The sequence below is a fragment of the Verticillium nonalfalfae genome (genome assembly GCF_003724135.2).
Source record: "Verticillium nonalfalfae strain VnAa140/NRRL 66861 chromosome Unknown scaffold_33, whole genome shotgun sequence".
Lineage (NCBI taxonomy): Eukaryota > Fungi > Ascomycota > Sordariomycetes > Glomerellales > Plectosphaerellaceae > Verticillium > Verticillium nonalfalfae.
Window position 1 is genome coordinate 220,476 of NW_021167258.1, and position 26,666 is coordinate 247,141.

Below are 26,666 nucleotides of genomic sequence, written 5' to 3' on the forward strand. Positions count from 1 at the left end.
TCGGCTTCATCGTCTCCTTTCGCAGAACCTTCCAAGCAGTCCATACCAGCACTGCAAGCTTCGCTTCGAGACCACGCACCATGGTCGCCCTGACATCCCGACTGGCGCTGGCTCTCCTCGCCGCCTCCCCTCTCTCTGCTTCTGTGCTGCGCCCACGAGCCGGCGCCAACAGGCAATGGGTCTCAGTCGACTCTGATGGCAACGCGCGCACCTACATCCCGACCTCGACACAGGTCAATGGCGTTGCGACGACACTATCAGCCGCCCCCTACATCTTGACCGGCTCCGTCTTCACCGTCACGGCTACAAATGGCGACGTGAGCACAAGCACAGGCGCCCCGCCTCCACCACGAGCCACTGACTCTGATGGTGGTCGCGGCGTCTTCAATGTCTGCATGGACAATGCCAACAGCCAGATTGCCCCCTTCTGCCAGCCGCGCGCCCGCTCCGAGCTCTACGTCAAGGAACCGTACTACAGTATGTTGCATCTTTGTTCACACAATCCCTCGCCGCGTGCTGACCCGTCAACAGTCACCTGGGACAGTAGCGGCTTCGGCGCAGACCTCAATACAGTCGCCAACATTGTCGGCCTCGCCGTGACCCGCCAGAGCGGCACCCCGACCAATGCCGAACCCAACTTTATCATCAACGACACGACCATCGTCCTCGGCAGGGGATACTACGCCTGGACTCCCTCCGAAGCTGACCTCAAGGGTAGCACCGACTTCCACAATGTCTCGCTCATGCTGCAGTTTGTTTCTTCGGAATCAAACGAGCTGACCAATGTCACGGGGCCAACGATTACCCTCCTTCCTGCGCGCGCCAACATACCCGAGGAGCATTCGGATGATGACGATGACGAAGACGACGACGACGACGACGACGATGATGATGATGATAAGAACGGTGGTCCGAATGTGCTGGCGATTGCCCTCCCCATTGTTTTCGTGGTTCTCGCCATTGCTGGTCTCGCTGCTTTCTGTCTATTCCGTCGCAAGAGGAGGGGCGCTGCTGCTGGTGCTAGCATCAACAGAACGAGCAGCGGCTTTGGCGCCCAAGCAGCTCACGACCAGCATCTCGGCAGAAAGGACAACAACGACATCCAACTCGAGGACAGGAGTGATACCGTTTCGCCCATTTCGCCTGCGAGCACATCTGGCCGCAATGTCTTCCAGGAGGAGGTCGCCAGGCAGGAGAGGGAAAGGGTGTAATCTAGGGAATTTGCATGGAACATGTCACCGACGACCTTTGTCTGAAATTTTTCGGGGAACCATCCTAGAGCGATACCTGAAGTTACGCTCTTCGCGTGTATCAGCGAACAATGAATATCACGATGCTTATGACTTGTTGGTTTTCATCACCGTGCTACCTGGGAACTGTTCTTCCCTTGTGTTATGCTAGAATGATCTCGTATAAGGGTACCATGACGATGACGCCCTGACTGTCTGTCGGACGTTAGGTCAAACACCCAGGGGGATCTCGACCCGGCATGCTCTTGTCAACAGAGTCGACCAGAAGAAACGCTTCGCTCTGGGGCCTATTACTACTTGTTCATCGGCTTGCACCAGAAGCTGCAAAACGACATTCGCTCCTGCCAAAATTAGCCAAAGTTCCCTCGCCGAGGCTTCGGAATCATAAACTCACCCAGGTTCCAGATTCAATCTTGCCATCCTTCTCAGGTCGCTTCCAGCTGCCGCCGCGGCACTTGGGAAGGTAGCCCGAACCTCGAGGTGTCGCGTCCCCCTTGTACTCGTACAGGTGATCGCCAAACCGCACATTCGGATGCCACGTATCGTAGTCCGGTCGCTTATCAGAGTTGGTCCTCCAAGAGTCATCCGGTTTGTATATGAGAGTGACATCCTCCTCGAAATCTTGGCTGCCAATAGGGATTCCCTCGTCATGCTGCCCATCTAACTCGTAGCGCATCAGTCTGATCTCGCCGTCGCCGTCATTGCCCGCACCCTTGGTCCGCCATGGCCGCACGACGACGTTTAGATAGTTCTTGCCCTCATCGTCAGTCGGGTTCGCAATGGTTCGAATCTCGAGGTTGCACCGCGCCGAGTCCGGATAGTCCTAATCATCCGCCCACGGCGCGTCCCATTCGCGGTCCAATGACTTGACCACCTGCCACTCCCACATGCCGCGGAACCGCTTCCGCTTGACCCATTTGCCCTCGTCGTTGTTGCCCCAATACGTCTTGTACCGCCACGTGAAGAAGCGGTCGTACAGGTTGTATCGGAACGCAGGCGACCCGTCATCGTTGTCCTCGCCCGTGGCGTACAGCCTGTACGACTCGATTTCCTCTTCATCGACGCCACAGAGGGAAGCGAGGTCCGTTTTGAACTGCGTCATGGCCTTGAGGTTCTTCCTGACTGGTTCGTCGTCGACCCAGTAATTTGCGCGTGGCGAGAAGACAACGATCGAACGCCAGAGCACCGACGCCTTGTCGAGGATCATGCCGGGCTTGAAGAGGTCGACGATCGGGGGTGATGCCGGGGGCGGGTCCTGGCGGCCACCTTTCTGTACAAGGGGTGAAACGGGGTACGCCATGCCGTATTTCAAAAAGTCAATGACATTAGTCTGGTACCCTGCAGCCTGGCGCTCGGGATCATGATTGCCGGTCTCGGGATTCATGGCGACAAAGGTCGGCACCTCCCAGAAGTGAGCGAGAACGAGGCCGAGGTTGCTCGCGAAGACGACAATAGTGCAGCAGGTCACAGGCTGCGTGCCGCCGGCCTGGGGGTCGTTGAGCCTCCAGGGGCTGTCGCCCTGGTCGTCTTCGTCTAAAGGGTAGACCTCGGCGTTGCTGTCGGCGTGAACAATGCGCCTGCCGTTCGGACCGGGTTCGATCCAGTGATAGTACCACAGGCCACGAGTTTGCTGGATGGCGTTCATCTTCTCCCACCAGTCTTTTTCTCCCCCGGGCCAAGTCAGCGGATCAGTGAATTCGCGGGTTTTGTCCTTTGGGATAATGTCGTCGGCGCCGCGCACATGGAGGTACGATCGATCATGTGTCTGACAGCCTGCTTCAGAAGCGCTGCAAACCGAAGTGGCTGGGTCTTCGAAAACAGAGTCTTGATGAACAGTGCCACTTCCGTCGAGGTATCGCTTCGTGGAGGAAGCGGTTGACCAGTCGCAGTCCTCACAGAGATCACCGCAACCAACTGGGCAACAGTATGGACCATTGGCCTCCATTTTATCTGTGGGGGTTACTATGTTAATGATTCTCAATCTTTTCTGGACGGAAAATAAATGGGAGTCAACGTGAAGTGGCAATATCGTCTCTTTTGACAGTAGATGTCGGAGTGGCTCTCCTCGAGACGTGTCTGTTATGGGGGAGCATGGAATTGCTACAGCGGAGGAAAGTACTGACTCTGCTTTTTGGCCTTGCTCTTGCAAAAGGCATGTCCAACGAACAGCAAGAACAAAACAATGATTCCCCATCGTGGGCCTTTGAGATGTATACGTCGGGGATCCATTGAGAGATGGTGCTTCACATACGCATTAGAAGCCAGCGCTTGGGAGCTATGACGATTAAAACTAAGTTCTGATAGCTTTGGGAGCCGACGATAAATCTGATTCGAGTTTTATTGAAAGTCGTAAATTACATAGTGTCTCGATGGTCCGGTGAATGGCCTCACGCATAATGGAAGGAGCTGGCCTAGGCTGTGGGGATAGGTTCGTGAATGGAAATTGACACATTCACTTGCGAAAAAAAGCTCCAGGCATCTTATACACGCCTACCTGCAGGCCTTGAGCTCAGGTTTTGATCATTGTTTCGATGGAGTGCCCTACTCTTACTACCTAAATAAGCATATATATTCGAACTAACCACCGCAACAAGATTTCATAGTCGAACCCTTGTGGAGCTCTCAAAGCCTCAACAATTGCAGCAATGGCAATCAACTTTTCGCTCAGATATCGAGGACTGGCAAAGCTGTCTTGCACAAGAACTCACGGCAAGGAACAGCAACGTCGTTATGACTTCTCGTACCAAGCCATGTTGCTCACCCTGCTGCAACTTACACATATCAACATTGAACAAGCTCAGGCGTTTATGTTCTTGCGGTAGTCCTTATAAGCTTCGTTCGAGAATGGTCAAATACAATCTGAAGAATCTTGTGAATTAACAGGTCGTGCTCGTACTCGATACAACCCAGTGGCCGATAACCAGCCCTGGTCATCACAATCAAGCCAGCATTAACACACTTAAGCTTTAAGTGTTTTGTTTCTAATGGGCTTACCAGACTGACCCTTTATGGCTGGGTGCTGCGCTCGGGATCCGGCATAAAATCTGAAGCCTCGTCATCAGTACGACGAATTCAAGCATTGAATGTTTTCCCATCACTTAGCCTTGCAGAATCAAAGCCATTCAGCCCCAGTGGCGCATGGCGTTCTTTAGACCCTCAATTGAACGACCGATGCGCGGATGAAATTGAACGACACAGATTCTGCCGGCAGTCAACACACCCTCTACAATGATCTTCTCAACCTCTTCTGACGGGCTCCGGATGCGCATCAACATGATGTGCCATTGCCATTTCCTTTTTGAATTCGGTTTCTTGCACACCAACTCGTTACATATCATTATCAATAGTCAGATCAGCGCCGCAAAACATTTGTCTCTAGTCGGAACCAATTTCTATCATCTCTTCTTGCCGTGTGGCCTCGCAACATGCGTCAAGTGATGCAGCTGTATAAAGGCCTCGGACGTTTGTCTGATCACCCTTCAAGTACCATGTATGACTTCTAGGACCCCCCATTTAAGCCCTACCTTTCAGATAATTACGTCATGTAGCCAACGACAGTATGGCAAGGGACCCTGATCCTCCACAAACGGCTGCCCCATTTGCATGGCCTCTCCACGATATGTGAAATGCGCTGATGGGATCGATGTCCGAAACGTGGGTCTTGTTCAAGGCGAGCAGGCTCCGCTGGCGGGCCTTTCTGCGCGACTGACTCGAAGCCATCGTGGCCTGCGTCTGTCTGGCGGAGCCATGCCGTCATTGCCGAATCAGGCTTGGAGCTTTCTTGGTAAACGTATGTTGATTGTCTTGGAGTCTACAAAGCGAGATCAATGTGCTCTCATCTCCGAGGCGGCCGTTGGAAGACTTCGCATGCGGCCATGTGTTGCTGATAGCGTCTCTGTCGGCCTTGGCTTGCAGTAGTTCAGAAGAGAATCATTGAAAGGGGTGTGGCATGTCCGTTCCACAATACATAGACACCATTCACTGGAGTACATCTAAGGATGCGATGTACCAATGCAAGGGATCACGAATTCAGGATCAGACACGGTTCACCAGAGAGCTTCCAGCGATAACTTACATCACCGTCGTTTAGTTACAATCACCACGCATAACAGCTCAGTCTTGGGACCAAGACGCAGTACGCCAGGATGAAAGGTTTACGGTTAGAGACCAGAAGCACCGCCATTGAAAGAAAGTGCAGGCCCCATTTACTCTGCCTAGAGCTCTTTGACCCTAGAGTTTGAGGCTTTGGGCGACGTTTAATCCAGGTAGGACTGACAGTGGAACGATCCATGCAGAATGGCGTGCCCATGGAATGCAAAAATGTCTTGTGTCAGCGTTTACACATTGGAAAGCTGATAGACGCAGCTGTCAGTGGGTAAAACATTTGCCAAGTAGCATGACTTGTGGTTGAGGCAAGCGTCGTCATCACCACTTAGAGTTGGCTTCCAGATTCGGGTGGTTAGAGACGCAACAGAGCTTTTCATCATTTGTCGGTTTGAACAATGACGTAGAGACGGATCGCACATCCGACATGGAGACTCTCGAGCTCCATCTGTATCCGCTGTCATGAAGTTTCTTACCGTGAGGCTTTACCACGCGACACATACCCGCAATAAATGGGCAATTGACAACCCTCCTCGTCGATGGCACCCCGTCATGTTATGTAAACCCCACAGCAGTAGCCTGCGGGATTTCCAGTGGCGCAAATGAGGCCGCCAATCCCAATTGTGTCGAGGTCCGCAACGCCAACAAATGTTCGAGTCAAGTACCAGGACCCGCCAAGGTATGGCCCTTGTCGGTGAGATGAGTGGACGGAAAGGGGGAAACAGTAGGAAGCATTGGAGACCCGAAAGAGAAACCCCGAGCCGCATGATTACTGGGTTTCGAGCCAGCCAACACGAGGTTGCAGCTTTGTACAATCCAATGGCCAGCCGCACCAACGTCCGCTACAGTCCCGTTGCGCGGCAGTGGGACGTTGTATTCATGTGCCCCCCCCCATCCCTCCCAGTCCCCTTCTTTACCGTTCCCCGATGCCAAGCGATAGCAGATGCTATGTTGAATGGTGACCATCACGGGCCACCGAGGCAATGAGGCTTGCCGGCTGGCTGCCCCGGCAAACGCGCTAGGGGCCAAGGCTGCACATGCTGCAACACACTGGGAAAATCCCCTGACAAGTATCATGCAGTTCCGATGAGGGGCACATCCCCGTCGCCAAAAGTTCCTCTCCTGGATCGACAAGGCAGTTGCAGGTGGAGAGCGCAGTGAAGGCAGACTTAAGGAAGGAGAGGAAGAAGAACATGGGATGGATGCAATACACCCTGATCGACATATCTAAGGGTCCCCTTTGGGACAGGTGACAGGATTCTCGAACCACGATGGAAGGCTGCACCGACGAACACGATCAGCGCTTTTAGGGGGTCGCAGCAGAGCAAGCCTCACGCGGGCCGGGCAGAAGCCAAGATGCAACGCACAGAGTATAATTCGCGGCACAGACTCGTGGCACATGCCTGGGGCGCGACCTGGTGGCGGCATGCAGGGCCTGGGACAGCCTGGTCAAGGTGCATGGTTGGCGCCATAATGGTTCGGGGACAGCCCCGATGTCGATGCTCAAGGCCGAACAAATTGAAGCTTGAATAACGAACATCTTCCACAAGTGTTCGATGAAATTGATGAATCCGATGAACAAGATGAGGCGCCGGGCTCTTCTCACTTAGGAAAAGCGTCGCAGCTGGTGGGCCCTTTTTGTGATATCGCGGGGGCCCCAGTGGCCATCGTGTTCCCAAGACTCCCGCCATGCAACCACCAACAGCATGTGCTTTTTCTGATAGGAGATGGGTCTCAGGCGCCAATATGAAAGCAAGCGAGCGAGAGTAAGGCCCCGCGGATTCGAATCGTACGTCATACACATTCTCACGCGTGGTCCACCAGAGAACCCCTGAGTCTCCCTGAAGTCTTTCAACAGGCAAAACATGCGCCTAGGATACTCTTACGTACTTAATGCCCCTTGGCTTGATGCAACCACCGAGTCGCTAAGGCAGGGAGCTAGGTCGCTTGCAGTAGGAGAGCAGCTGATCGCGACCCGCCGGACAGGGAGTCAATTGGCATTGTGGCAAGTCCCATTTCCCTCGCCTCTCCAAGCTAGAGCGTCTCTCGCCAATCAGCAGCGTGCTAAAACTCTTCATCAAACAGATGGCACGCTACCAGAACCTTGCGCGTGGCCCCCGGTCCTGATACTGCGCGCACGATTCAGTCGCTTTGCGACGGGCTGTGAACAAGACGAGACACGCTTCATGCGAGAAAGATGCCTGGAGCTTAAGGCACCCTCGTGTTGACCGTCTTGGAATGGTACCAAGGCCGAACCTGAAGGCGAGCAGTGACTGGCAGGGGTCTCGAGCCCAGGCCGAGCATAGGTAAACAGAGATGCTCTCATAGTAAAGCCTCATCAGAAATCCATACGATCGAACAAGAGTCGAAATGCAAGCGATTGAGTTTTTTTCCGTTTTTCTACAAACCACCTGGCTGGTAACGTGTTACCCAGGTCACGTTGGCACTGGTCAGCCAGCCAGACAACCCACAGAGACACCATTCGTGCCACGATGGGCTCAGCTTTCCCGTCAGCTCGGCGCCATTGAGACCAACCGTCCTATCATTGCGACGTATCGCGACGCAGGCTACAGCAGTCGGCGGGCCTTGATGCCTCAAAGGGTATAGCCTTCTCTGGCCTGCTTCATATCTGAACGAGGGGGAGGGTCGCCTTTCAGGATAGCTTGAAAGCCAAGCCTATCCCAAGCTTCCCCATCTAGGCTGCCGTACCACAAGGATCACGGCCTTGCCGACTCGGTCCTGCATGTCCACCCTGGCTCCATCATGCTGCCGAGCGTCCGACTTATGCCCCATCTCGCCCAGTCGGTGCGCCGTGATCCTCGGACGTCATTTCGCCCACCTCTCTGCTACCGTTCCCGACGTAGTGTGCAGCTTGAGGTGCTTGTCAACCCGAGACGCAGAGTCTGTTTGCTTATCATCTCCGCCTTGCCCATCCTCGCTACTCAAGCCCATTCTTCTCCTCTTCCCCATCCCATTTCGAGCCGACATCGACAACCCCTCCTTCGAGCGCCCATCCCTCCCTTCGACAACAGCCTGCCGCATGCCAATTGACACGCAGAGCTGAGCTCGTTTATCGTCTCTTTGTCTCCTCTCCCTCTACAGAGCGACACACCACTATCCCACCCAGGCCAATCCGGTCGTCACCATTCACCATGTCTCACGTCCTCTCTCAGGACCCGGGCGCTCGCGACCCATACGCCGATCAATATGGTCGTGATATGTATTCCTCCGGTTACGAGAACGGCACCAACGGCGGCAAAAAGAGCTCTTTCGACATGCACCGCCGCGTCTCGGGCGTCGACGGCACCGCCGACAACGTCCTCGAGTCTCTCGGCTACAAGCCTGAGCTGTCGCGCAACCGCTCCACCAAGCAGGTTGCCTTCATGTCTTTCGTCCTCGCCTCTATCCCCTACGGTCTCTCTACCACGCTTTACTACCCTCTTGTCGGTGGTGGTCCCGTCACTATCATTTGGGGCTGGCTCGCTGTTTCCATGATCATCGTCTGTGTCGCTGCCTCTCTCGGAGAGATCACCAGTGTTTACCCCACTGCCGGAGGTACTAACTTTCCCTCCGTAATCGCGTCGTTGAGTGCTCGTGTTGTGGGCGATTCAATGCCGCCTTTTATCGAGCGCTTCCAATCGTGATCATTGCTGACTGCTCGTGACCAGGTGTCTACTACCAGGCCTTCATGCTCGCACCCGCTTCTTGGCGTCGTGTTGCCAGTTGGATCTGCGGTTGGGCTTATGTCGTGGGCAACATTACCATTACCCTGGCCGTTAACTTCGGCACCAGCTTGTTCTTTGTCGGCTGCATCAACGTGTTCGAGTCCGAACCTGGTGTCGGTATCTTCCAGTACGAGAACTACCAGCTGTACCTGATTTTCTTGGGTATCACGATTCTTTGCAACCTCGTGTCAGCCCTCGGCAACCGTTGGCTTCCCGTCCTTGACGTATGTTCCTCGCCTATCACGCCATATCCGCTGTCTTAGCTTGCGGTTGATGCATTTCACTAACCTGCCCTCAGACTGCCGCCGTCTTCTGGACCTTCGCTGGTGTCCTTGCCATTATCATCACTGTTCTTGTCATGGCCAAGGGCGGTCGTCGCGATGCTGAGTTCGTCTTCACCCACTTCGAGCCCACCTCTGGATGGCCTGATGGCTGGGCCTTCATGGTCGGTCTTCTCCACGCCGGTTACGCCACCTCGTCTACGGGCATGATCATTTCCATGTGCGAGGAGGTTCGCGACCCCTCAACCCAGGTTCCCAAGGCCATGGTTGCCACCATCTTCATCAACACTTTCGCTGGCCTCCTCTTCCTCATTCCCCTCGTCTTCGTCATGCCCGACATCAGCGAGCTCGTCCTCGCCCAGCAGCCCGTGCCCGCCATCATCAAGTCCGCCGTCGGCTCCCCTGGTGCGGCTATCGGCCTCTGCGTGCCTCTCCTTGTCCTCGCGCTCCTGTGCGGCATTGGCTGCACCACCGCTGCCTCTCGCTGCACATGGGCTTTCGCCCGTGACGGCGCCATTCCGGGCTCCCGCTGGTGGAAGACCATCCACCCTAAGCTCGATGTTCCTTTCAACGCCATGATGCTCTCCATGGTCGTTCAGATCCTGCTTGGCCTTCTGTGGTTCGGCTCATCGGCTGCCTTCAACGCCTTCTCTGGTGTCGGTGTCATTTCTCTGACTGCCGCTTACGCCACTCCCATTGCCATCAACTTGTTCACCGGCCGCCGTGCTGTCAAGGACGCCAAGTTCAGCCTCGGCAAGTTTGGCGTTGCTGCCAACATCATCGCTCTCGGTATGTGCCACGTGCCTGTTTCCAATATATCTTCCCCTTCGCAATGCTAACACTGTCCAGCTTGGTCCGCCCTCGCCATGCCCCTCTTCTGCATGCCTGCCACCATCCCTGTCACTCTGACCACGGTCAACTACGCCCCCGTCGTCTTTGTCTTCGCAACTCTGGTCTCGGCCGTGTGGTACGTCATCTGGGGCCACAAGAACTACGCTGGCCCTCCTTCCAACGAGATGTACTGAGGCCAGGCCAACCAACCACTCCTCGGCCCGGATACGATAATCGATCTCAATGTCTTCTGATGGAGAGGACGATAATGAAGTTGAACTTTGTTTTGGGATACACGGGTCCTGCTTAGGTCTTAGCACCTGGGCCGGGCAACGAGGACGTAGGCAGGGATTGTGTTGCAGCCTTTTCTTTACATAGACAATTGAGATACCCCAATGCTTTCAATTAATGCTCTGGCATCAATATTTGTCGCTCTGTAGTGTGTATGTCAGTCCGCTTGAAGCTTGATCCGCTGTCGCGAGGCCTGCATTTAAAAACATGTGTATCTGCTTTGATCTGCCCCAGGTACTCGAGAAATGGAGTATGTCATAGCAAGCTTGAAGGCCAAACCTTTGGCAGGCGAATATCAAAGTCAGTTTTTGTGTATCGATTCTTTCCATGTATAGGCTCAGCAACTGCCTGGGGCGAACGTTTTGTTGGTAATTTCCCGGAAGTTGTGGCACCGCTCATTCGGACGTGTATATCGAGATCCCCAACCGCGTCAATGGGACATAGTCTGATCGTTGCGCCGGTATCCAGTATAAGCGTGCAACAGTCCGTGCCAGGTTTCTCCAATCGAAACTTTCGGAAAGCGAGAAAATGCTGCAGCGACTCGCCAGTGAGACTATTTCAGCCGTCGTAGCTGAAACCGAGACAACCAGTTGGGCCTTGGCCGTTATTACATAGCCCCCATGGATAGACAGGAACTTCTTTCAACTCTGAGACAAGACCTACTTTAGGTCGTTCAATATCAACAAGCTCCTCCTATGTGGATGGTATTAGAGAAGCCACCTTATCTTGGGGCGGGTGTCAAGGAAGGGCTGTGACTATAATATGAGGTCTCAAGTCACACAGCACGCCTTCAAACGCAAGAGAGCCTCTTGTATCGAGGCGAGTTTGAAGAAAAGTCAGTTGAGCTGGTCGTGCCTCGAGCTTTCGCGATCAGTATGGCGGAAGCTATCACTATTCACGATGAGTCAATATGAAGAGATCCGTGCTCTTTTCTACTAGAAGATGGCTCAATGAGCAGAACGAGGTCCGGCAGGAGGTAGATAGAGTTCTTTTTCCGTTGACCAGAGGACTTAGGAAGTGCACTGAAAAGGTATGTCACAGGAATTGTCCTTTAGGTGCTCCTACTATCAGAAACTCGGGTCCGGGGCTTCTTAAGCTCCAGCCTGTCGTTATGTGAGCTCTGTCTCGCCCTCGTAGCCCTTATTTTTCGTATCACGCCACGCATGCGACTGGAAGGAACATGGCCTACAGGCATGACATGTTTGTATTCCTGGCTGTTGTGGGAACCAACAGTGTCCGTGTAGTCATCGAGTGAAGAAGTATCTGTCAAGAGGCACCTACGGAGTCAGGTATCAGGGGGGCTTGGAAGGCTTTTTCAGAAGCTTGAGACCAAGGGAGCGCGCACATTAGGACTGCGGAGTGTCAGAAATCAGGGGCATCCTCGCCCCATAAGTATGAGTTGACTACGGATATCACTGGCTGAAGACGGGTTTGCTCTGCTCGTTCCACCGCTTTGATGGTATAACGACAAAAAGCTTGGCAGGTGAGAACAACTTAAAGGCCAAGGTCCCTGCTGAGAAAATGCACCATCTATAATTTCTAGGGAGTCAAGCCCTGGGCTGGAGTACGGCAACTGTGCCAAGAGGCAGTTACAGAGTCAAGGAGCAAGGTAGGCCAGGACTGTAAAGGCTACATAGGGTCTTCCTAGGTACTGAGGGCTAGATCTCACACGAGTTCCTACCCTATACCTGATATTCAACTGTGGATATCACTCACGAAGACGCCCTCACCATTCTCACCCATCGCTCTAATACTCTGGCATAGCAATGAAAAAAGAGCCTTAAATATCACGCAGCGCGAAAACTCACTTAAAGCCGCTGCAATAAGTCTGCATTTTGCAAAGTACCGATAGATTTGATTTGTAGGGTTGCATTGCTGTAGTCGTTCATGGAAGACATTGCTCCACCGCCTGGTCCTAAGAACTTTCGCCCTGCATATCGCGCAGAACGAAATCCACTTGACCCCTCCACTCACCCCGCCCAAAAGACTTGACTTAGGGCTTGCCTCGGCTATCAAACGATATGAATACCTGTAGAATCTTGGTCTGTCATGAATCCATTGGATAATGTATTGGCCAGGTGGTGGAGTGGTTAACACGTACCCCTGCTAAGGGTATCTCTCCGGAGGCGCAAGTTCGAATCTTGTCCTGGTCGTTCATTTTTGCCACTTGAACTATTGAACTCGAGACAGAATGTTCGAGGATCAATTACAATTTCATCGCGTTGATCTGACTTGCACAAATGCGTTGTTAGGAGGTGACTAAATAGCGAGCACACGAATGGAGGAAATCTCCATCCTTTTATACTTCACCCACATATAAGTTGCGATTAGTCATTTTTCACGATCCTCGCCCATACTCCAGGGAAATGTTTGAACGAGACATTATTGGCGCAGACACACGCTCGAATACTTGTGAATTATCTTGCTTCCACGTATATGCAATTCAGTCCCATGATGATCGTCTAAGCCACCTATTTGAGAGAAGAACCAACAGCACTTCAAAGGGCTGCCTTCACGCTATCTTGCATTTAAAACTACATGCTAAATCATACACCATGAGAGATCTGCCTCTTGATCTCGCCGTGGGCAGATGTAGATATTGTGTGCAAGTGAGTTTGTAGTCAAGCTGTAATCAAGGTTGGGTCTTAGTATCACATCCTCCAGAATCAGCAGAAGAAACATATAACAAACAATTGCGATATCTTTGAAAGCCGTAAACATTCAATTGCAGCATGAAAGTGTCATATTTACGGAGGACAGTGATGGTATATGCAATCGCCTTTCTATGATCAGGAGATAGTCAAATCATCACATCCTAACACCGTGGCTCACATAGGTTTCGGTCTCGCATCAGCTCGCCCCACCCTCTACCAGAGTCTAATCTTTCTGAATACCCACCAAACAACTAAGGAGTTCTTCTGTAGAGAATGGTTATTCTTCCAGCGATATTGTTTTTGTGAGGATTTGGCCTTTTCCTTTACGTCAGAGGTCCGCGAACCCAAGCTCAAACACATATCCGAGGACGAGCTTGACGTGTTCAACGAGGTGGCTAATACGAATCTTATCCAGGGTATCTGACTCAGAGCCCTTCCATGGGTTCCGTGTAAAGGCACTGTCAGAGACATGAGCAGCGGGATATCCATACTTTGTTGCGGCAGCATGATCAGAGCCTGCAAAGCCACCCCCCGTCTCGACCCAGAAGATAGAACAGTACTGCGTTGGTCAGCTCTACGTTGTGAGGGTTCTATCAGACATCTTACCTCGCGAATCACTCGCTTTAGAAAGTCATTTAGAGGATCGTAGGTGCCTGTGCTGACGATGTTGAAATAGTCTGGTAGACTCTGTTCCGACAGGAAGGATCCCGCCATGTCTTGGTTCAACATGGCTGCGACTGATATGTTTTGGTTCTTGTATTGCTGAAAGATGTCCAGGCTGCCCTTCAGCCCGGCGTCTCCAGCAGCGTAGAATTGAAAAACAACACGATTCTTGAAGTCCGAAAGTTTGTGGTTTCGTAGAAGGAGGTTCAAGGCCTCGAGTAGAACAACGACGCCTGATGCATTGCTGTCTGCAGCGGCTCAGTATTCGATCTTATCGGGTTGGCATCAGACTTACTTGCACCGGGAGCTCTTGCTGTATCCCGCTCGCTCTCTGCGACAAACTTATTGCTTGCATCGAGATGAGCTCCGACAATGATAGTCTTTCTCTTCTTGCTTCTCCCTTCTGAGATCTGCATTTCGATGCTGTTCTGTGGCCAGCTGTGCCTAAAGCGACCCAATTTCATCACGCCGGGTAACCTTTTCATCTCCTGGTAGATCCACTCCGAGGCAGCGACACCATGCTCCGACTGGTAATATCGGTTCTGAAAAGTGACCAAGGCCTCCATGTTGTTGGCGATTCTCTCCATGTCAATGCCGCGGATGAGGTTCCGCGTCTCTCGCTGTTGAACCATCCTCGTAGGGTAGTCCTGGTCCACATCTTGGAGGTCTGCTAGCGGAGGGTCAATGAGATCCGTCAAGTCGAAGAAGGACCTATTAGGCTGCAGATATTAACGCGGAACGATACCGGCAAATCCTGCGGTACTCACCCGAAGGATCCTGGCTCTTGCTACAGTATTGAGATGACGGAGGTCGCTAGGGCCAAGCTGGACGCGCGCAATCTGGTCACCGGACGTCAGGGACGCCAGTGTAGACTCGGGCGCCACGAACACAGCAGCAGCAATGCCAAAGATTATAGTACTGTACATGATGATGGTCTTGGGTATCTCAGTTGGCGTTGCCTGTGCCGAGCTCTTCAGCATGATGAAAGGTCTAGGACACTGCGTTTTAAAGAAATCTGCGGCCATTCTTATGTCATGGGAAGATCAAAATTGAACGTTTCACCGGGAAAACCTTGTGAAGTCCAGAGCTAGGATAAACTCTAGGAGGCTCATGTGTAAAATTAAATTGCGAGGATACATGATCACTGCATCGATGGCATCCAGGAAAGAACATTGTGGGATGCAGTGCCGGCGTTGTCATTTACGGGTGGCCAAGCTCGCCTTGATTGGTCATGTATGAATGGGGATTTCTTGCTTCTGAGACTCATTCAATACTTCATAGCGTGCTAAATCCTTCCTCGCTCCAAGAACGTGTTCGGAATGTCTACATGCTTCGCCCGAATATATTCGCACAGGTTCTTCCCTAGGCTGTCAAAGCTGCTGGTGGAGTTGAAACCACGGTCCAGATGATCCTTCAACAAGAAGTGAACCGCTCGAATGTTAGGGAACTCACATCGATCGATCTGGTTTCCAACATCATCCTTACCCAACATACTTCTCAACTGTTTAGTGGTCATGATGGTCCTCAGCCAATTCCATTCGTCGTCGTGGCGAACAAATAGGCCCAGGTTGCAATTGGAACTCTTGTCGCCAGAACGTCCCATGGCCACCCAGCCGATGGGGCCCCTTGTAGTCGGCCCAAAATCCTCGAGGTTGGCAGGGGACTCGGTCTCGTAACTGGGCTGCTCGCGGGCATACTCTCTCGTCACCACCGGTGACGGAATGTCCAGGACCCTACCGTCTGGCAGATGCACCGTCTCATTCACGAAACTTTGTGGCAGCAGGCTGACCCAGTATTCAAAAAATGGCCTTCCGATGGCTGTGCGCATGTCTGGCGCCATTGTGCTACCCGGATAACCCTGAAGAAGGTTCTCGATACAAAATCGCGCGAAGGAGCCACGATCCGAATCGACAAAGTTATTTCCCGAAAGCAGATCCGGGTCGCGCGTCTGGGCGAAAATTCGCATATCGACAGTGGCTTCTTCCTGGGATTGCGGATCAGAGGGGACATTTCCGGCCACCATGAATTTTAAGCAGGAGAAGCGCTTGATATGGTGACCCATGAGTGCCCTAGTCTGGCGCTCAACCATTGCGGCTTTCTCAGCAATATCAAGTCCCGTTAGGTAGAAGTGAAACTCGGCTTGCCAGCCGCCCTTGGCTGTGATACCGACTGCTCGAGTTAGTCATGTTCTGATCCTGCCAACGCATGATTTACCTTTCGTCGTAGAAGGAGGTGGTAAACCCTTCACGCCTGAGACGTGCACGGCATTCTCGCCGATTTCCTGGAGATACATGTCTTCGATGGAGGCTGTAACATCCGAGTTGTAATACAAAGGTCCCTGAATCTCGTACAGGAGCTGACTAGCGACAGTCTGCGTATTGACCAGACCATGTTTGCCTTTCTCCATGGTGATAATGGCCTCTCCTTTTTCGTCGATGGCAGCGATGGGATCTCGCACATGTCAGCGATGGTCAAATGGCCAGTAAACAAAACTTACATCCCATATCCGTGTCCTTGCCCTCCAGGTCCTTGAAACCAGAGTAGTAGCCGCCTGTGGCATAGGTGCTGCACTCGATGATATGTCCAATCATTAGTGCACCCGCCAGCTCGGTCAAGTTTTCGCGTGTCCAGCCATGCCACCACATAGCAGCACCGACTGTCACTGAAGCATCTGCGACCCGTCCACAAAGTACGATGTCTGCGCCATTTCTGAAGCATTCGGCAATGCCTGTGCCACCGAGATAGCATTGTGCGCAAACGGGGTCGAACCCCCACTCTTGGATAGGTTTATTCGCAGGGAGATTGGGAAACGTTTCGCCTTCAACTTGTTAGTATTTATTTTGACATGTGAAATGAGGTATGGTATTTCACCCTTTTGATACAGATCCAGGACAGCGTCAGTCACATCATCGCCATCCACCACGCCAACCTTCAGGTCGACGCCGTGTTTCATGATCAGCTCCTTGACAGCCAAAGCGAGGCCATGGACGTCACTTGCTCCGGCGTTGACAGCAATTTTAATTCCCCGGCTCGCGAGATGAGGAATCGCAGGGTCCAATTCGTCCAAAAAGTACGGCTCGTATCCCTTGGCGACGACGGTCGAGCCAGAAGACATCTTTTTCTGGGCGAGTCTGTCACGCTTGTCGGAGCCGCGGAGAGTCATATTACACTCAGACATCCAATCGCCGGTAATGACATCAACGTCTTCATTCTTTGCCATGTCATGAATCGCTCTTTTGCGATCGTAGACACCTGAGGGTGTTAGGACTGGTTCCTCACATCGAAATTCTGATCAACGAGACTGACCTCCAGAGCAACCCGCGATGTTGATGGGCCGCTTGGCAACATGCCCGTTTGTCTCACGATGGCCATTGTTGGTTGCGCTTGGTGCCATTACGTGGAATTCGTGAATCAAATTATGTAATCCGGAGTGGTTGTACTGCAGCGTTCAATTGATGTTTTTGATCCGGTTCAATTGCAAGTTTTGGGGATTAAAACACATACAAGTGACAGTGGCTCACGATCTAGTGCATAAATACTCGACATCCGAACAATTTATACTGAGCCCTGTGATTCGTATCCATTCGCAACGGTGCCCCCGAGTAGCGGGGAAACACTGCTGAATCGTGCGTGTCTCGTTGTAGTGAACTAATGATTCAGTACCCGTCAAAAGGTATTTGGGGTGCTGGCGGGTATCGTTCCCGGGCTTCGGGGGAAGATTTACCTTGATCGCCCTAAACTTGACTCCACATCAACCTTTGACTCGGTTGAACCCTGGTCTCGTCGGAATGAATCAGTTGCTTGTCGATCACGAGCCTGGTCTTCTCTTCTATCAAACGGCAGCTGGCAGATAGTACTGTCTTCAAAATAATGATCGCGAGATCGAGTGGACCGAAGACCACACAAAGCTCTTGAGGGCCTTCCTAAAACGAGGTGCAGGGAGTAAATTGATGACTATGGCTCTTCTACTTTTCTCTCATCTACTTGTGTAGGAAACCTGCCACCAGCCTGAGAAATGACCACTCGATGCCAGTGCGCAAATGTTTCGTGTCCCTGATGCTTGCCGCGATAGCATCACTTTTGACATGGATATCTTTCAGGTATGCCTCGCTCTCATAGGCCTCCATTGTGAACAACCTTTCAACAGTGCCTTCATCCTTCAATATGCCATAAACCAAAGTGCCCACTTCCTCCTCGCGGCCTTGATCCACAACAGCCTGCCAATATGGAAGGGACGTACCAACACCTCCAACCATGTAATTGAGTTCCGCGATGATGATCCAAGGGTCGGTATGTTCATTGACCTGTTGCCGCGAGAATTGAAATGAATCTGATGGGTACGTGAGGATATGCATCGTCGGAGGCTTTGGTCCAACGTTTTCACCCATCCAGGCCCGCATGGCGTTGACAGAGGGAAGAGACATGTGGTGGTCGAAAGCAGCCTCGTTAACGTATCTTCGCATATTCTGTCAGTGACATTGCCTGCTTGGTTGTGGCTTGGGCGCGAACGCACTCCTCAACCACCCAGATGTCTGTCTCCCTAGCAATATCGCGCGATGTAAGGACGGCATATTTCAGCGTCCCATCTTCGTTTACCTGGGCCTCATGGGCGGATTTGGCTAGTTCGTTGATGAACTGTCATGGTCAGAGGTTATACCTTCTTTGTAGGAGCAAGCCCTGTAGGGTAGGTGCTTGCCTCGTCGCGTTTCGCCACTGACGCTGTTGGCACAATCGCGATGACAAACTTGCGCTTGCTGAGGGTGGCCATCGTGCGATTATTGTTGAATTATTTCAAGTTTTCTTTCTTCCCGCTCCTACAAAGTCCGCTCCACAGGATGTCATGTGGTTTAAGAGGCCTGGTCGATGCAATATTCCCCGCAATTCTCCAAACCTCTCGCATTTGCTTACCCGGCTGGCACCATCTCACGGGCAAACAAACGGCGTCATCCTCCCATACCCTACCCACAATGATGCTTGACCGCATCAATCGTTCTGTAGTTCTATGCCAAAGTTTGGGCCTCTGTAGATAAGATGAATGTATGCCAATGCTTAACCCTGAAAAAGACGTGCTAGTCATCAGATATCGACGCTGGTTTGGCAACGTACCACTTGAAAAACCATTGCCTTTCATCGATGGCTTTTACCTCAAGAACGGAAGTCAAAGACTAGGCTGTCGTCATCACACACATGTTGCGTCACCTTAGGATATCTGGCAATGCGCTGAGCAAATGATTGGGAAGTAGAGCAGCCATCGACTACCAACAGAATATATGCCAAAGCTTACATTCTCGAAAGTGACCCAAAGGGCAGCATCATGAACCTATTTGGGCGTTCAAGGGCCATCCATATGTAGCACTGGGAAGCAGACAATGCAAATACGTGGCTATGATTGATTATCTATAACTTGGAATTGATGTGTCGGTTTCCTAACTTTAACGAACACATTCCATCAGTCATGTGAATCAGCTGTTTCCTCAAAATCTTGCCTGTAGCGTTCCTGGGTAGTTTGTCAACGAGCCATACCCCGCCGCGAAGCTTTTTGTATCCGCTGACTTGACCATCGACAACAAATTGCACGTCTCTCAACACTTGTTGTTTCTCCTCTTCAGACAAGAGATTGTCTGTATCCTTGAGTACCACCCATGCTGCGGGCAACTCCGTGAGTTGGCCATCATCCCAAAGCGCCCCAACACCCCCCTCAGCTACCAGCGGGTGGGAGTTCACATACACCTCAAGCTCTGCAGGGCTCACTTGGAATCCCTTATACTTGATAAGGTCCTTAGTTCGCCCAACAATAGATACTCTTCCTTGCTCATCTATGCGGCACACGTCGCCAGTGTTGTACCACCCTGGCATCGGAAAGGCCCGTTCGTTTGCCTCAGCATCGAATGCATATCCTCTCGAAATGTTGGGCCCACGCAGCCACAATTCTCCTGTTTCCCCATCTGGCACATCTTCCACCCCTCCCTCCTGTTTGAGACACGCCTCGATTCCGGGTAACAACTTACCTGTGCATCCGTCGTATAGAACCTCGTCATATTCCTGATAAGCGACGTATCCGGCTGCTTCCGTCATGCCATAGGCTTGACAAAGCCGCCATGGCGCTCGAGCCAGGAGCTTCTCGAGCTGAGCTTTCTTGAGCGGCACACCGCCAACAGCTATGACGCGTGCAGCGGAGAAGTCGTATTTCGCTGTCACGTCCGAGTCTCCCAAGGCCAGGACAACACTTGGAACGCCCTGGAACGACGTGGCTTGCACGGAGCCAACCAGTCTGGCGAATTGCTCCAAGTTGTAAACTGGCATCGCATGGTGAAGCATGCCTGCGTAAGGCCCGAGGAACAGTGGCGCTGTTGTGTTCGCAATATGGGCCCACGGCGTGAAGGCAACCGTGCGCGCGGCCGGATGGAACATCTTGTGCCCCCCTGGCGCATCGAAGGCGAGGAGCTGCAAGACGTTTGCGACAAAGTTTTGGTGAGTGAGCTCGACGCCTTTGGGCTGACCTGTTGTTCCCGAGGAGAGATGGATGGAGGCAAGACGGATTGACGTATCGTCGAAGTGCGGAACCGGAAGACGCGTCGCGGCGATAAAATCGGACGATATGTGTTTCAGTCCGGGAGCAGGAAGGACGATAGAAATTACACGAGGCCGAGTCCAACTCCCCTTTTCTTTGACGAGCATCTCGGCGGCGAAATCGAGAGCCTGTTCGACCACATGGACAACAGGGCCATATGCAACAACAAAATGCGGGCGGGCGACTGCGAGCCCTGGACCTATTTCTGAATACCGTAAGGCATGGTTTACAGGACAGACTACACCACCGGTCCACAGGATAGCATGGAATATCTCGAGAAAGTCTACGCTGTTCGGTAGCACGATGGCCCAGCGTGCTTGGTCTGGTGGGTTCAATTGGTCGTACAGCCCTTTTGCGAGACGACCAGCTCGATCTCGGAGCTCCCCCAGAGTCGTACTTCTGTTGGTGAGGCTATCGGATGCAATGAGGTGTGATTCGGGAATGGGAAAAGCTGTGGTGTGCAATAGTTCAGTAAGATTGAGGTCCCTGGGAATGTTGATGTCGGATGACTTGTAGATTTTCATTTTGACAGATTAAATGCACTGTTGATTAATTACAATCAGTGCCGGAGCATGCTACTCGAGGAAGATATGTATGTGGTGAATGTAGGTATTGTCGCAATGACATCCAGGGGCAAAAGTTAGCCACGGCCTCTGACACAGCCTTTCGTTGGACTCTTACCATTAGAAACCAAAGATGATCAGAGGTTGATGACAGCCGTGATGCAGGACAGGCACGGAACAATTCCCCGGCAGCTAGCTAACCATGCCAATAATCCTTTGACCCGATACTCAGTCATATTCCTCGCCATCGCAGAATCAGGGTTTCTGCACAAGAGACCTTGGGTGACCTCCAGGTGCCATTCTGAATCATTAGTGCTACCCCGCGTTCACGCCTCTTAACCCCCTTTCGTTGTCTGATGACCATGGAAAAGCGACTCCGCACCACTGTCACAACTGACGAAGGCGCCACCCAAGGCATGTGTGCGGCGGCCAAGGATCACTCTAGTATTGGCTTGAAGGCAATGCATCCGTGGTGGCCTTGCGAACCTCGCGCTCGAAAGGTGCTTCCATGACACGACACAGAGACCGCGAACGATTTATGGCTCCTGTCACAACAGGACTCGGGAGTCAGCAAACTCTCCTCTGAGATCATCGAAATTGCCACCATGTTCCATCGACCCATTCGCATCGGCAACTGCTCTGGGGCAATTAATGATGGCATTGACCAGATATATCGCCTCGCGAAGCATGGTCAGGTCGACGCCATCACTGCCGACTACCTTGCTGAGTTCAACATCGCGTGGAAAGCCATAGAGCTTCAGACAGATCCTGCGTCAGGCTATGAACCGAATTTTCTTGAGCAGATTGCCTGGCACAACGGTGATGCAGCGCGACTCGTCGCCAAGAAGCGTATCAAGATTGTGCACGATGGTGGAGCGCTCAACCCCCGAGGTCTGGCGGAGAAGACAGACGCCTATCTTCAGAGTATCGGAATCCACAACTTGAAGATTGCGTGGGTAAGCGGCGATGATGTTACAGAGAAAGTTCGCAGTGGCGGCTTTGGGACAATTCCTCACCTGGATCAACCAGGCGTGCAGCTACGTCTTGAGAACGAGAAGTTGCTGGCTGCGAATGTCTACACTGGATATGCTGGCATCGTCAGGGCTCTGGCCGAAGGTGCGGACATTGTCATCTGCGGGAGATGCACAGATGCTTCACCGGTTATGGGCCTCGCGGCCTGGTGGCACGGGTGGAAGGCAACAGACTATAATGCGTTGGCCGGCAGCCTCATGGCTGGTCATCTCATTGAATGCGGTCCATACGTCACGGGCGGCAACTATTGCGGTCAACGCGAACTCCTGGACATGCAGAGATTGGGGTGGCCGATTGCCGAGATCGACAGCGAAGGTGGCGTCGTTATCACGAAGCCTGAAGGCTCGAACGGCATTGTCACTGTCGACACATGCAAAGCACAACTGTTGTACGAGATCCAAGGGCCAATATACCTCAACCCTGATGTCATTGCTAACAATCACGGTGTCAAACTCACGCAAGTCGGCACTGACCGCGTACGTCTCAGCAACATCAAAGGCCTTCCGCCGCCGCTGACAGCCAAGCTTGCGGTGTGTCTACTTGGCGGCTTCCAAGCTGAGATCCCTATCTATGCTGCAGGACTTGACACGGATTTCAAGTTCAATGTACTCAAAAACCAAGTCCTCAAGACCATTGATCGATCCGCCTTTACGGCATTCACGATTGAAAAGTACGGCACTGCACAGCATGATCCGCGCTCGCAAGCAGCTGCAACGGTGCAGTTCCGCATCTTTGCGCAGGGCTCTCGGGCTGAGGCCTTTGACGACTTCAAGCGCGCCGTGTTCTACAACGGTCTTCAAGGTTTCTGCGGATTCCACGCGGGTATGGATTGGCGGACCATGGTACCAAGGCCGTATGTCAAGTACTTTCCGGCGTTGGTGCAGCAGGATAAGGTCCCAATGGCGGTGCATTTCATCGACGGAAAGAAAGATGCCGTATTAATACCTGCGAGAGACGCAAAGGACTGTGTTCAAGCCCCGACACAGCCGACTGATGAGCCGAAAAGTGCCGCGTCGTCCTCAATGATGGGCAAGATCTTCCCTCCCGGGATGACGCGACGACCGCTGGGAGACCTCGTTTTGGCAAGAAGCGGTGACAAAGGAGGAAACGCGAACATCGGTTTCTGGGTCAGAGATGAAAGTGCATATGCATGGCTTCAAGGCTACCTGACAAGCCAACGTGTCAAGGAATTGCTAGGGGATGACTGGGACGATAGGTATCATATCGAGAGGTGCGAGTTTGTCAACTTGCAGGCGGTGCACTTTGTCATCAAGGGCATTTTACAGGACGGAGTGAGCAGCAGCAACGTGCTCGACGGATTTGCCAAAAGCATGGGCGAGTTTGTCAGGGCCCGAGTCATCGAGATGCCAACTGAGCTTGTCCAGAATGAAGCACAGCGGAGGAAGATGTTAGCGGCCAATGCCGGCCGGCCAAAACTGTGAACCTAGAGCCAGCCAACACAACAAGGAACTCAAAGAAACCAGTCGGCCCAAATTTTGTGCGTGAGGCGCCTCAATTAGTGCATCACATCGAAAGCAGACTGACACGACCCGAGATTGCCCGTTCAGACACGCCGACATTGAGCACCGCGAGTGCTGAAGTGAGAACAATAGATGGCACTACCGGCCTCGGTTGTCTTTAGCACGAAAGCAGGCCGACCACCTGACGCTATAATGCCTCCTCCCCTGGTGACCGTTATCCGGTTCAATCCCCTTGCGTTAAACCCGTTGAATGCCCGGGGATGGGGAACCGAGCCAGCAGGACATGCAACCGAGGCTACTCTGGGGAAGCCGGAGTCACAGGAGCAACAAGCTCATAACAGGCCGTCCCAGATTCCCTTGCTCCGGCCCCTGTCGGCACTCAATCATGCGATGCGATCTGAGTCACCCCACCACTGAAATCATAAGCTCCCAGACCGCCCCCTTCATCCCACGTCACCGATCATGTCAGTCAACACCACCGACGAGCCCACCAAGAACGCATCAGGCCGTTACGACAACGTTGACTTTCGAAAGGCAGCTGGCTACAAATATCCTCCCATCAAGTGCAGCTACAACCGGCGCGATGTTCTTCTCTTCGTGAGTACAGGCCTAGTGACTCAGACGCCCGTGAAGAAACCCCACTATCACCAAAAGTTCCGGACAGCTAACACCTTAGACAGGCCAATGCGATCGGCGTTCCCAAGGACTCGCTACACTTCTTATACGAGCTTCACCCCGCCTTCGCCGCGTTCCCGACCTTCCCCATCAACCTCGCCTTCAAGCAGACAGACCAGGATATCTTCGACTTCATCGCGCGCACAACGACAGGCGGCGTTCCAGGCGTTCCGCCGTTCGATGCTCAACGTTCTGTAGATGGCGAGCGCGCCATTACGGTCTTGCGGCAACTGCCTGTCTCCTCAGACGGCCTCGACCTTGAGGTGCGCGGCTGCGTCATCGGCGTCTACGATAAAGGTGGCGCCATGATTCTCGAGGCGGAACATACACTTGTAGACGCCAACACGGGGGTTGAGTACACGAAAATGGCGAGCACAGCATTCGGCATCGGTCAGGGCGGATACGGTGGGCCGAGGGGGCCGACGAAGTCGACAGTCAGCATCCCCGCTACGACACCGGACGCCGTGCATGTGTATCATACGAGCGAGACAACAGCTTTGCTGTATCGGCTGTGCGGCGATTACAATCCCATGCACGCAGACGAGGAGTTCGGGAAGAGGGCTGGTTTCAAGGGATCGATCTTGCATGGGCTTGGCACGTGGAACATAGCGGCGCAGGGGCTGCTGCGAGAGATGGGTGGGTCAGACCCAAGAAGATTCAAGTCTTTTGGTGCGCGATTCAAGAGTGTTGTCTACCCAGGAGACACTCTTGAGACCCGTATGTGGCGAATGGGCAATGAGGGTAATTTTGACCTCATCTTATTTGAGACGGTGGTCAAGGAGGACGGAAGGGTTGCCTTGTAAGTTGCTGATCAGCTTGACGTGACTTAATGATGTGCTGACCAGTGCCCACAGATCCAACGGGTTCGCAAAAATACTCCAGCGAGATACCAAGCTGTAATCTACGACGATGATGAGGAGTTCAACTGGTCGAGGCACGGGCGGCTAAGCATTTCCACCAGCATAGCAGTGTCTCACTCGGATTAGGGAGGCTTATGAAGTCATGATTTTAGCGTATTTGATCTCTATGTGAAGACCCCCCCCCCCCCCCATTTTGTGCTACTGGATTATTTTCTTGAATTCAACTGGAAACTTTTCATGACGATTGCAAGGTTAAGTCTAGTGTAATGAGTTTGTGATCTACCTCACGTATGTTTTGAGCCTGGCATGAACTGATGCTGCGATTTCTGTTTAAAGGTGCGAGGGCACCCATTTAGGTTGTCTCTTCTCCTTGTATGCATTCAACCCTTCGTCAGCGTTCGGTCCTCTCAACATCTTGTCCGCCCACAACTCCTGTCCCCTCATCGTGGCCCTGCTGACCCCCGTCTCCCAAACTTCCCTTGCCGCCAGGCGCGAAATAATAACGCTATCTGGACTCAGACTCGCAATCTCTTCAGCATAGGTCAAAGCTCTACTCAGCAACTTGCCCTGCGGTACAATCTCCTTGACAAGCCCCCACCGCTCAGCCTCTTCAACACTCATTTGCCTTCCAGTCAGGATCAAATCCATTGTCCGATGATTCCCGAACAATAGCATGGCCCTTGGCAGTGCCCCCGCCAGCGCCGAAACTCCTCTCAAGACCTCTGGCAGCCTAAAAGTTGCGTTCTCCGACGCGAAGATGACATCTGCGTTCAGCAGTGCCTCGAAGCCCCCGCCATGAGCGTGGCCGTTGCACGCGACGACGATTGGTTTTTTGCCCGTGCGATTGCTCATGCCGGCGAATTGGCCAGACGGGTACTCAAAGGCGATATCGCCCGTCCGCACCATGTCGCCGCGTTCCTTGAGGTCCATACCGGAGCAAAAGGCCTGGTCACCAGCACCGGTGAAGACGGCGCAGCGGAGCCCAGGCTCGGCATCGTACCACTTCCAAAAGTGACCGAGCTCAAGAGTCGCAGTGATTGGCAGGCAATTCATTTGCCGAGGGCGGTTGATGGTGACAAGTAAGACATGAGGGCGTGGGAAATCGACGTTACAGTGAGTGAGGTGAGGATAAGGGGTTTCGATCCATGACGGTACAGGGTTCCTGGTACGGGGCGCTGTCATCGCAGCTGGCGAAAAGACGTGGATAGAGAGTAGGCGGCTGATTTGCGGCAGTTGGTTCCAACGGCTGTCAAAAGTCGGGATGTATGTCTGGAAAGGGGTTCGCGACGGTCAAATTTGATGCGTTGATAGTTTTCTCCCAGGCTTTGTAAAGCCTCCCACATATCTTTCAGACGACGAATGCATCCACACTGAAAACATACGATGGTCGTTGATTGCCATCCTGGCATTCTTCCTTTCATTACCCGTCAAAGGTCCCCGTCTCAGCCATGATTCATTAGCGTCGTGGTCGATCGTTGCCCCTCCCCCAGATTTCGTATGCATGTCAGTGGAATATGCGGGGTAGACCAGGGTGATGGCCATATCACGCTCGGAGTATGTTAGCCACGCGAAGCAGTTCCCATCGGGTTAGAGGATGAGCCTTCGCATAGGATTCGGAGAGCTTCAGTTCGGTTAAAATCAGTTCACGGCTGTCTCGGCACTCTCCTCGGCGGAGCCCTGGCAGC

General features: G+C 52.8%; 9 protein-coding genes and 1 non-coding gene across 10 annotated transcripts; 5 read left to right on the forward strand and 5 right to left on the reverse strand.

Annotated features, from left to right (window-relative positions):
- Window positions 1-80: 80 nt before the first annotated feature.
- On the forward strand, window positions 81-1,211 carry D7B24_005446 (uncharacterized protein; the record flags this gene model as incomplete). Its single annotated transcript, XM_028639599.1, has 2 exons — window positions 81-477; window positions 532-1,211. 2 exons carry the CDS (start codon window positions 81-83, stop codon window positions 1,209-1,211), a joined length of 1,077 nt encoding a protein of 358 aa, XP_028496120.1.
- A 249-nt stretch (window positions 1,212-1,460) lies between these two features.
- Window positions 1,461-3,195, reverse strand: D7B24_005447 (uncharacterized protein; the record flags this gene model as incomplete). Its single annotated transcript, XM_028639600.1, has 3 exons — window positions 1,461-1,571; window positions 1,645-2,073; window positions 2,125-3,195. 3 exons carry the CDS (start codon window positions 3,193-3,195, stop codon window positions 1,461-1,463), a joined length of 1,611 nt encoding a protein of 536 aa, XP_028496121.1.
- Window positions 3,196-8,506: 5,311 nt separating this feature from the next.
- D7B24_005448 (uncharacterized protein) lies at window positions 8,507-10,385 on the forward strand (the record flags this gene model as incomplete). The annotated part of the gene is made up of 4 exons (XM_028639601.1): window positions 8,507-8,909; window positions 9,023-9,303; window positions 9,378-10,149; window positions 10,210-10,385. The coding sequence occupies 4 exons, from the start codon at window positions 8,507-8,509 to the stop codon at window positions 10,383-10,385; spliced, it is 1,632 nt and encodes a 543-aa protein (XP_028496122.1).
- A 2,169-nt stretch (window positions 10,386-12,554) lies between these two features.
- D7B24_005449 lies at window positions 12,555-12,635 on the forward strand. The gene has a single exon. It is a non-coding gene; the product is annotated as a tRNA-Ser (tRNA).
- An 829-nt stretch (window positions 12,636-13,464) lies between these two features.
- LAP1_1 (Leucine aminopeptidase 1) lies at window positions 13,465-14,779 on the reverse strand (the record flags this gene model as incomplete). Its single annotated transcript, XM_028639602.1, has 4 exons — window positions 13,465-13,695; window positions 13,743-14,032; window positions 14,095-14,518; window positions 14,567-14,779. 4 exons carry the CDS (start codon window positions 14,777-14,779, stop codon window positions 13,465-13,467), a joined length of 1,158 nt encoding a protein of 385 aa, XP_028496123.1.
- A 305-nt stretch (window positions 14,780-15,084) lies between these two features.
- On the reverse strand, window positions 15,085-17,193 carry D7B24_005451 (uncharacterized protein; the record flags this gene model as incomplete). Its single annotated transcript, XM_028639603.1, has 5 exons — window positions 15,085-15,968; window positions 16,014-16,250; window positions 16,297-16,369; window positions 16,645-17,051; window positions 17,106-17,193. The coding sequence occupies 5 exons, from the start codon at window positions 17,191-17,193 to the stop codon at window positions 15,085-15,087; spliced, it is 1,689 nt and encodes a 562-aa protein (XP_028496124.1).
- Window positions 17,194-17,912: 719 nt separating this feature from the next.
- Window positions 17,913-20,894, reverse strand: D7B24_005452 (uncharacterized protein; the record flags this gene model as incomplete). Its single annotated transcript, XM_028639604.1, has 5 exons — window positions 17,913-17,920; window positions 18,040-18,254; window positions 18,313-18,434; window positions 18,496-18,553; window positions 19,528-20,894. The coding sequence occupies 5 exons, from the start codon at window positions 20,892-20,894 to the stop codon at window positions 17,913-17,915; spliced, it is 1,770 nt and encodes a 589-aa protein (XP_028496125.1).
- Window positions 20,895-21,538: 644 nt separating this feature from the next.
- On the forward strand, window positions 21,539-23,407 carry D7B24_005453 (uncharacterized protein; the record flags this gene model as incomplete). The annotated part of the gene is made up of 1 exon (XM_028639605.1): window positions 21,539-23,407. The coding sequence occupies one exon, from the start codon at window positions 21,539-21,541 to the stop codon at window positions 23,405-23,407; it is 1,869 nt and encodes a 622-aa protein (XP_028496126.1).
- A 501-nt stretch (window positions 23,408-23,908) lies between these two features.
- Window positions 23,909-25,021, forward strand: D7B24_005454 (uncharacterized protein; the record flags this gene model as incomplete). Its single annotated transcript, XM_028639606.1, has 3 exons — window positions 23,909-24,043; window positions 24,127-24,920; window positions 24,976-25,021. 3 exons carry the CDS (start codon window positions 23,909-23,911, stop codon window positions 25,019-25,021), a joined length of 975 nt encoding a protein of 324 aa, XP_028496127.1.
- A 290-nt stretch (window positions 25,022-25,311) lies between these two features.
- D7B24_005455 (uncharacterized protein) lies at window positions 25,312-26,163 on the reverse strand (the record flags this gene model as incomplete). Its single annotated transcript, XM_028639607.1, has 1 exon — window positions 25,312-26,163. The coding sequence occupies one exon, from the start codon at window positions 26,161-26,163 to the stop codon at window positions 25,312-25,314; it is 852 nt and encodes a 283-aa protein (XP_028496128.1).
- Window positions 26,164-26,666: the final 503 nt, after the last annotated feature.